The sequence below is a fragment of the Calonectris borealis genome, chromosome 14 (assembly GCF_964195595.1).
Source record: "Calonectris borealis chromosome 14, bCalBor7.hap1.2, whole genome shotgun sequence".
Classification (NCBI taxonomy): Eukaryota; Metazoa; Chordata; class Aves; order Procellariiformes; family Procellariidae; genus Calonectris; species Calonectris borealis.
In genome coordinates this window covers 20,183,777-20,192,727 of record NC_134325.1, presented here as the reverse complement: position 1 = coordinate 20,192,727, position 8,951 = coordinate 20,183,777, and the positions used below count along the sequence as shown (strand labels likewise).

Sequence of the window (8,951 nt, the reverse complement as noted above, 5' to 3'; positions counted from 1 at the left end):
GTCATCAAATAATTACGACTTTAAGTTTGGATCTGTTTGGCAGACGCCAGGCAGCTCGCGCTCCTGCCTTGCTCTCTGGTGTAACTCTGTCAAGCGATGATTAATGTTATCCAGGAAAAATCAATGTTTATTTATTCTATCTGTCGTAGAGCGTGATTTTAGGAGCTGCTGATTTCTCTCGGGTGAGCAGAGAGAGCAAGCCTGAATTTATCTTTTCTCTCCAAGTTAGGCACCACGTCTAAAGCCAAGCGAGGTGAGACAAATCCTGGCTCTTGTTACTGCACCATCCTACACGAGGAAAAACTACACTAAGGAAAGTCACGATTTCCAGCACCTTCAGCTAGAAGAGGTCTTCCTGGGACACAGGGAACAGATATTTATTCCTCACGTACTCACACTGGGAGCACTCAAAAGATGAGAAATAATTTCATTTTCCCAGCAGTTATTGTGAGTATCATGGACGGTATGTAAATGGCTTGAGAGAAACTCTAGGAAAGCTCTGCAATTTATTTATGCGTTATTCTGGTAGGGTGTTGCCTTCCTTCCCTGCCTTAAAACATCCACCCACTTCCAAGCGTGTTGCTGTGGTTGTACCTGCTTATCTGAGGCTGAACGGGGAGACTGGCCTCGGGAACTTGAGTTTTTCCTCTCTCGAAGAGAATTTACCTTATATTGACTTAAAGTGGTGTAACTGCTTGATAGATGAAAATTGACGTTCTTAACATTATGGACAGATGCTGTTAAGCACTTCCATTTGAAAGACATAAAGGAGCTGAACTGCTTATATATTCAATATGGTTGAAGATAACTATACATTTGCATCTGAGTTTGTTCTCCTGGGCTTCACAAACCGAGAAGACCTGCAGGTGACATGCTTTGTCTTATTCCTTGTCATCTATGTGGTCACTCTAATCGGAAATCTGGGAGTAATTATATTAATCAGAATCGATTCGTGCCTACACACCCCCATGTACTTCTTCCTAAGCCACTTGTCTCTCCTGGACGCCTGCTACTCCTCCACCATCATCCCTCAGACCTTGCTGAATTTTTTAGTGGAGAAGAAGGTTATTTCCTTCGTTGGGTGTGCCACTCAGCTCTTCTCCTTTGCAACTTGTGCCACCACCGAGTGCTACGTGCTGGCTGCCATGGCTTATGATCGCTACATGGCCATTTGTAACCCCCTGCTCTACTCTGTGGTCATGTCCCAGAGGCTTTGCGTTGGGATGTTGGCTGGTGCCTACCTAGCTGGTGTGGTCAGCTCCACCATACACACAGTTTCCATATTTCGTCTCCCGTTCTGCCGGTCCAAGAGGATCAATCATTTCTTCTGTGACGGACCACCGCTGCTAGCCCTCTCCTGCTCTGACACCCGTGTCAACGAGGCGATGGTTGGGGGGGTGGTGGGCTTCAATGTGCTAAGCACCACGGTCTTCATTCTAGTCTCCTACTTGTCGATCCTCTCCACCGTCTTGCGGATGCGCTCCACGGCCGGTTGGCACAAAGCCTTCTCCACTTGTGGCTCTCACTTGGTCTCCATCGCTTTGTACTACGGCAGCTCCTTCTTCATGTACCTGCGCCCCGGCTCCAAACACTCCTTGGAGAATGACAAGGTGATCTCCGTGCTGTACTCCGTTGCAGTCCCCATGCTGAACCCGCTCATCTACAGCCTAAGAAACACGGACATGAAGAACGCCATGAGGAAAGCAAAAGATAGAGTCCTCTCCTCCTTGTCCATCTACGGTTCCTGGTCAGCTGAGAGGAGAGGGCTATCCTTCCATGGTAAGGAGGGTTAGATATGGCATCTTCAGGAAGGAGGGTTAGATACTGCACCTTCGAGAAGCAGGGACTAAATGCACCTGGAAGCAGGACACCCGGAAAACACGTTTCTCCTCGAACCAGGGCTACGCGCTGCGCTAGGAGGGACGGGACTTTCCCCGGCTGGAGCCTGAGACCTGACAGTGACCACGTATTGGGCAGAAAGTTATTATCCAAAATAAATGTTATTTAAATATGACTTGAAAGAAACATTATTTATTACTTAGATATTATAAAAGAGTAATAATCAACTTCATTTCAGGCTTCAGAGAGCTGAAGGGAGCATGCAGGCGGTGGCGGTGCCCTGCCGATGTCAAACCAGCCAGGGCCTGAGCTCCCATGTTCCGTATTAATGAATGTCCCCTGGTGATGTTCCTGGTATTAGGCCAACGTTAACTGAATTTTACAGGAGTTTTAGGTCTAGACCACGACGGGAGGTCGCATGAAATAACGCTGTGGCGGTGTGTTGGTCATCCAAGCACTCATGGTAGATGGGGACAAGTCACAGTTGAGGCTCTGCTCTGCCGTGAGTTTAAGTAGGCGCGTGAAGGGCCGGAGCGCTGGCGGGAGGGGGGATTTTGGGTCTTCCTTTGCCCCGAGCCCCGAGTGCTGGTGGTCAGGGGTCGCCTTATGATGGAGATGGAGCAAGTGCAGTACCGAGCTTCTGGATCCGGGATTTCAAGCGCCGTTATTCACCCTGCAGACGCACACCCTCCCCAAGCAGGTATCCTTAGTGGATTATTTTGCCTCCCACGTATTTTTTTTTAAATAAACTTTGAAATCTCTTTTTTTTGTCCTAAAGCTGAGTGAAGGTTATTTTTTTCCCTCTATTATGTTGCTTTTCCCACTTCACGAGACTTGGTTTTAGCCCAGTACCGAATGGGGAAGAAAGACATTAAAAAACACGGGGAAATCCTTTTCTACCCACCTCAGTGCATCTCCAGGACTAACAGTCCGGTGCCTTCCAGCAGAAAACCAAATCTACATTAAAAACATCTAAAGCCATCTATATACTTCTCCACCTTGCTTCCCCACACTTTCATAGCTCGGTATTCTCTTCCCTCTGCCCCATCCTTTGTGTTTTCTAAACGTCTGGGACAAAGTTGTGATTTCATGTTTGTACTGAGGGTTTTATAATGCCTTTTCCTCTAGCAGAAGCTTTCAGGAAACATTGGCACTAGGGATTCGTCAGAATAAAACTGGTAAATCCGAGTTAATTCTGTTATATCCTCAAAGCAGCTGTGTGAAATGATGCTTTTGAGCAAATGCCGAGTTGTTGTGCAGACACCAGTAAAGTGTATGGAAATAGATCTGTCTGCTGGAGAGGACTCCCCACGGCCACGCTCAAACCATTCACACAGCGGATGCTCCATTAGGTTTGTTTTCAGCATCCTTCAATGCAACACGAGATCATCAATCACATCTCCTTGTTGGTAGTAAAGGGCTTTTTATTCAATATAGAAGTTTGCGATGGTTGGATAGATGAAAAGCAAACTGCCCTGGACTTGTCTTTCTGCAAGACCAGGCGGTGGCACGGGCAGCCGGGGCAGGTCTCTTCGGGAGATCTGGTCTTGGAGGTGTTGGTACAGCCAGGAAGGTTTTGGGGGGGCGAAATCAAAAGGGGCTTTTGCTGAGCAGGTCAAAATAATTATCAGCTGGAGGAGGGTCCTGAGGGAGAGCGGTTTGCACAAACATCTGAGGTAACGCTTCAGCCGGGATAAAACCCCTCTGCCAGCCAGCCTGGGCGGTCCTGCTCCCGAGCACCCCCCTCCCACCACAGCTTCGACCCGTCGGGTGGGCTGCTCAGGGAGCTGCAGCACCCTTCCTTTTGAGCAAGCAGTAGAGTTTGACATTTCCAGGGGGTGACCCTCGTGCTGCCTCTCGTGCTTGAAGGCGTTGTGGGTGCTGGTGGTGGAGGAAGGCTCAGCCCCGCGCGTCGCTGCTCTCCGTTGTCCCTTAGCCCCCGACGCATCTCACAACACTTCGCTGCCAGTGCCTCGGCTGCTTTCTCTCTTGGGCTGTTTGCATACTGCGAATTGCCAAAAATACGCTGGTACTGAGCCTCACCTGAAAGACGTCCCCCAGCCCCTTCCTGTGGGGGCTGGACAAGGTGTAGTAAGTCTTGAGGAGCAGATTGCTTTTTTAAATTGCATGTTGCAGTAGTATTTATGTCTTTTTTGTTTTTTTAATTTCTGCTTTCAAATGATCAATTGGCAAACCTAAACCAAAAAAAAAAAAAAAAGCCTCATTAATGCTTCTGTTTTGTTCATATGGCTGAAGCTTCCCACATTCCTGTTGAGATGAGAAGAAAATGCAGAATAAAAGCTTCTGCTCTGTGAAGCCCTGCAGCACGGGCTCACGCTCACAAGTAGCTCCATCTGTACCTGGCAAGATTTTAAATATTTTTATTATTTGAAATAATTTATTTAATATTTAAATATTTTACAATATTTGGCATTTCTTAACCTTAAAGCTGCTTAAGATATGATTGTCCTCTCCAGGGCTGGAAGTTCACACATGAGCCGGTCACCACAGGTTGCCTTTACGGGACGGAAACGTGCGCCTCTAGGACACAACCAGTTCAATCCCCGTGATGAAAGTGGTGTCAATGGAGAGACACGCACACTCCAAGGGTACCGGTCGTCCAGACCGAGCCACAACTACATCTCCATCACCAAGCAATGTTGACCAAGAAGATCTGAGGTCGGTAGAGTAAAACGAGTGGCGCTGGGACTTAATGACCCTCCTGCGCTCACTGCAGCCCTCCGTATTTTTTTAATTCAGCCTGTTCTGGGGGAGCGGACGCTGTTTCACGGCCGGGATGTACTGGTGCAGCTGCCTCTAAAGGAATCCCATCCGTGTCTCCAAGAGCATCCACAGCGTGAACCCCAGCGCCCTAGCAGGGGTTGGGAGGCTTGCTTCAAAAAACCACGCTCCTGACCCCATCTACAACTGATCCAGGGACATGTCAGCCGAGAGGGAGACACCTGATCTTCCACCAGATAATTGGTCTGCAGAGGGGCTGAAGGGGGGAGATGGGAATATCCAAGCTGAAGCTCTAAAAAGTTTGGTTTATAGGGAATATATTTTAACACCGCTACGTGGATATTTGAGCTGGTCATAGAAAGCTCACTGCAACCATAGCAAAGCTGCGCTGGAGACAATACCACGGCTCCGCCCCCGCCCAGCACGCACGGGGGGTTTTCTTCAAAAGCAGATAAATTTAGAAATTAAAAAAAAAAAACCACAAAAACCAATTTCAAGTGCACGGCTTTGTTTCATGATGAAAAGGCTGCAGAACTAATGAGGCCACAGAAAAGCACTGATCCAGTCTGAAAAAAAAAAAAAAGAAAAAGAAAAATCCTTAAAATTTCCAGAAATAATTTCCAGAAATCTGAATTTTCTCTGTTTTCCACATTTTGGAATGTGTTTATCTGACTTCATTTTTTTACACTTGAATAAACGTTTTGGTATTTCTTAGCGTGTAATGACATGCTAGGGACGGTGTATATAAATCACGCCCGCGCAAACCAGGTCTTCCAGGTTTCCGATACCGGGTTTAACACCGTGAGCTCCGTCCTGATGATCCTGGTATCCTACACCTACATCCTCCACACCGTCCTGCAGATCCCGCTGGCCAGGAGGAGGCTGAAGGCTTTCTCGACCTGCGCCTCCCACCTGGCTGCCGTCACCGTCTTCTACGGGCCGGGGACGTTCGCCTACCTCCAGCCTGCCGAGGCGTGCGCGGGGGATCAGGGGAAGCTGGTTTCGGCGTGTTACACCGCCCTGACCCCCACCCTCAACCCCCTCATCTACAGCCTGAGGAACAAGGAGGTGCAGGGGGCCCTGAGGAGGCTGTGGGCGCGAAAGCTGGTGCCGCATCTACCCAGGCTTCGACGGGGGCATTCGCAGCTCTGCGGTGCTTCGGAGGTAACGGAGCAATATGCGTTATCGGGCATTATTGTCCGCTTACAGACAAGGAGACCACGCAGCAAGTAGCGGCTATGGAGAACTAGCAGAACGAATCGTTCTCTTCAAACAGTTTATTTTAATTGTGGCGTAAGCCTTCAATAATTAATCAAAATGATTGTCAGTGCTTTCCTAGCAAAACTGAAATAGTAGCACCATGTTTTGTGTCTAAATCACGTTAAACGGAAATACTGCCCACAAAAAGGGTGCTCAGATTGGAGGTAAACGTTACTGATACTTCTGTTGCCTGCTTGATAATCGTTTTTCCCAAATGAGCTTGAAGAACTGAGAGTCTCTTTAAGCCAGCGGTACACGGAGAGCTGCCACGTGGCCCAGACTCTCTGAATTTTTCTAGGAGCCCTGTTAGATCTGCTCTTACGAAGGCTTTGCTGAGGGGCGTGGGTGAGGTCCCCTTCCTCGCGTGGGAAGCAGCAGCCGCCGGGGCGGGGAGGTCCGCAGGGCGCGGCCGGCGGCGATCCCGCCAGGAGGGGTGCCTTTATCCGTAAGTGACCCGGCGGTAGCAGGGTGGGACGGGACCATCCAGGTCAAGGTCCAGCTGTCACCCCAGGTGCAGTTCCTGACCAACGTATAGAAGAACCGCCGGAGAGCAGAGAGCCGTGGGGTTGGCTCTGGGGAGCTGGCGCCGTGCTAACGACTTGCGGTGGGCACAGAGACGTTGGCACCTCGCCAGAAGTGCGTCCCGACCAAAACCTTCTTGGGACGTGTTTTCTTTACATCCCTTACTGTTTTCCTGGCTGGGTGATCCGTCAGCGGTCCGTGCTTCGTGTGGCGCTCACCGAACCACGTCACCCAGTTATGACTCTTCTGGACATCATCGCACGGCTGGGGTGGAAGATGCTCTAAAGAAAGCAGTAGACAAAGGGTTTTTAACATTTAATTGAGGCACACCTTTTATGTTTAATGAACTATACAATTTCTGGAGGAACATGTAGCTTGTATAATGACAAAGCGAATAAATTTTATGTTTTAAAATAAGCATCTTTGTAAACCGTGGTCTTTCTAAAAGAACTGTAATGAATAATGCATGAATGCAATGGCAACCAGTTAAAACCAGCTTTAAGCTGGTGTGAAGTGAAATGCTATAAAGCTTTTAATCAAAGTTTCCGATGGAGTTTTCATGAAAAGTAGAGGCTTTTGGACAATTTCCCCAAGAAACAGAGATCGTGACATTATTCTGCGTGACTCAGAAGGAGGGAAGAGAATCGTTAACACGCAGCAAAGGAGCTCATCGCTCCTCTCTGCTCCCTCCTTCCGCCCTCTGTGCGTGGGGATACATCGGAGAAGGCTGGATATGGCGCTGCAGCCGGGCTTAGGGCACTGGGTGGGGAAAAAAACCAGTTCCCCTCTCCCTGAGGCTTCAGGGAGTGCACCTGTGGTGATTGCCATGGCCAGCATCACCTGGGGCCTCCACCCACACCCTCTGCCCAGGGCTCGGGGCACTATTTAAGCTCAGCTCAGAGCTGGGCTTGGTCCTGGTCCTGGTCCATTCTTCAGCTTTCCTGGCTTGAATTTGGCTCTCGGTTTCTCCTGGGCTGCCAATGCGAGCCGTGGGTGCTGTGGGACCGTGCCCTGCGTCGTGGCCACCTTCAGCTCCCAGTTTGCCTTCCCTTAGGGAGTAACTGGTCCTTGCTGCTCCCTGAGCCGTGCTGCATTACGCAAATAGTGTGAACAACTCTTAATTCAGACAAGACCCTCCAGTCCCCAGGCTAAGGATAAAGCAAGGCTTATGAAAGGTAAGTGCTATAAAGAGCTCCATCACCTTTTTCTGTTGCTGTCTCTTAAGAAAACCGGCCCCTGCCCGGCTGCTTGCTCCGGGGGGATTTTGCTTTACTCTATATTAGGTATTCGCAATGTAGACTCTTACATCTTAGCAAAAAAAGTTTGGATTGTTGGTATAACGACACAGTGCTTAGGCCATGATTTCTATGGCCATCTAAAAGAAATCATGCTAGGAGTATTTATCTTCTATTTTAGCTAGGAAAAAACCGATGTCTGGACTAAGTCAGATGCAGCCACGTGCAAATTAACATTAAGAGACAGATGACCCCCTCTTCTCTGCATGGGGACCTGGCATCCCAGCTCTTGTTCTCGAGCTCTCTAACAGGTTGCAGTCAGTTGTCCCTGCTGGGAGAGCACGAGATTCTGCAGCAGCCCTCGGAGGCACCTTCTCAGCTCTACGGTGTCTTGGGGAAGAGTCGGCTGGGAGGAAATGTCACTGACAACCACCCCATGAGAAGAAAATAGGGGGGAAAAAAATACTTCTCCATAGCTAGTGACATCCAGTCACGCTAAACTCCGCGCCGGTAGGGAGAACCACCCCTCCCAGCTGCTGCAGGTGTAGGGTGCAGGTCAGGCGAAGCCACGGAGCCAGCTCGTCCGGCCGAGCTGGACGTCCTGCGGCTGTAGGACGGAAGGTGTGGGGTGAGATCCGCGCGGGCGGCCGAGAGCGCTGCTACGCTGTTGGGCGCAGGCAGGGTCGAGCTCTCCTTCCCCAGGGATGAAAATGCCCGGGAGTTCAGCAGGAAAAGCCCCAGCTGCTCGGTGGAAGTCTCCCGAGGGCTGGCGGCAAAGCCGCGCAGGACTTCCAGCGCAGACGCAGCTACGCTGCCGCCGGGCTGTGACCTTCTGGTCGCTCGGCTATTTAGCATCTTCCTGATGCTGGACCACAGCACGCGCTGCCCGCCTGCCCGGGCAGCCCAGCGGCCTCTGCTCCCCCGCCCTTCCCCAGGCTCCCCCTGCAAGCAAACGAGATTTTTTTTTTTTTCCTTGTAGTTAGCCCAAAGTGAGGTGGTGGGGTTTTTTTGGATATACCTCCCCAAAAGCCTCCCGTCCTCCCTGAACTTGCCTCTGGAGGAATCGCTGCTTGAATCAGTGCAACTTCTTAAGAAGCTAAGGGGGAAATCCCTTATGAGCTTATTTTTACCACCTCCTATGATATTACATCGTTTCACAGGAAAAAACCCCAGAGATGACAAGGAAATGTTTATCAGAGGCCCGTAACGACGGGCTGTTTGGTAACGCCGAGTCTCTGCGGACTTTAAAACATGCTTAAAATTTGCTGTTCCTGCTTCTGTAAACCTCTGGGTTCCTCCTCCCCCCGACGGCTGACACGGGACTATTTGAAAAGGGGAGCAGCAGGGGTTTTA

General features: G+C 50.0%; 1 protein-coding gene across 1 annotated transcript; it reads left to right on the top strand.

The window, feature by feature from the left end:
- The first annotated feature begins 794 nt into the window (after window positions 1-794).
- On the top strand, window positions 795-5,814 carry LOC142088456 (olfactory receptor 8U3-like). Its single transcript, XM_075163839.1, has 2 exons — window positions 795-1,779; window positions 5,297-5,814. Exons 1-2 carry the CDS (start codon window positions 795-797, stop codon window positions 5,812-5,814), a joined length of 1,503 nt encoding a protein of 500 aa, XP_075019940.1.
- The last annotated feature ends 3,137 nt before the right edge of the window (window positions 5,815-8,951 follow it).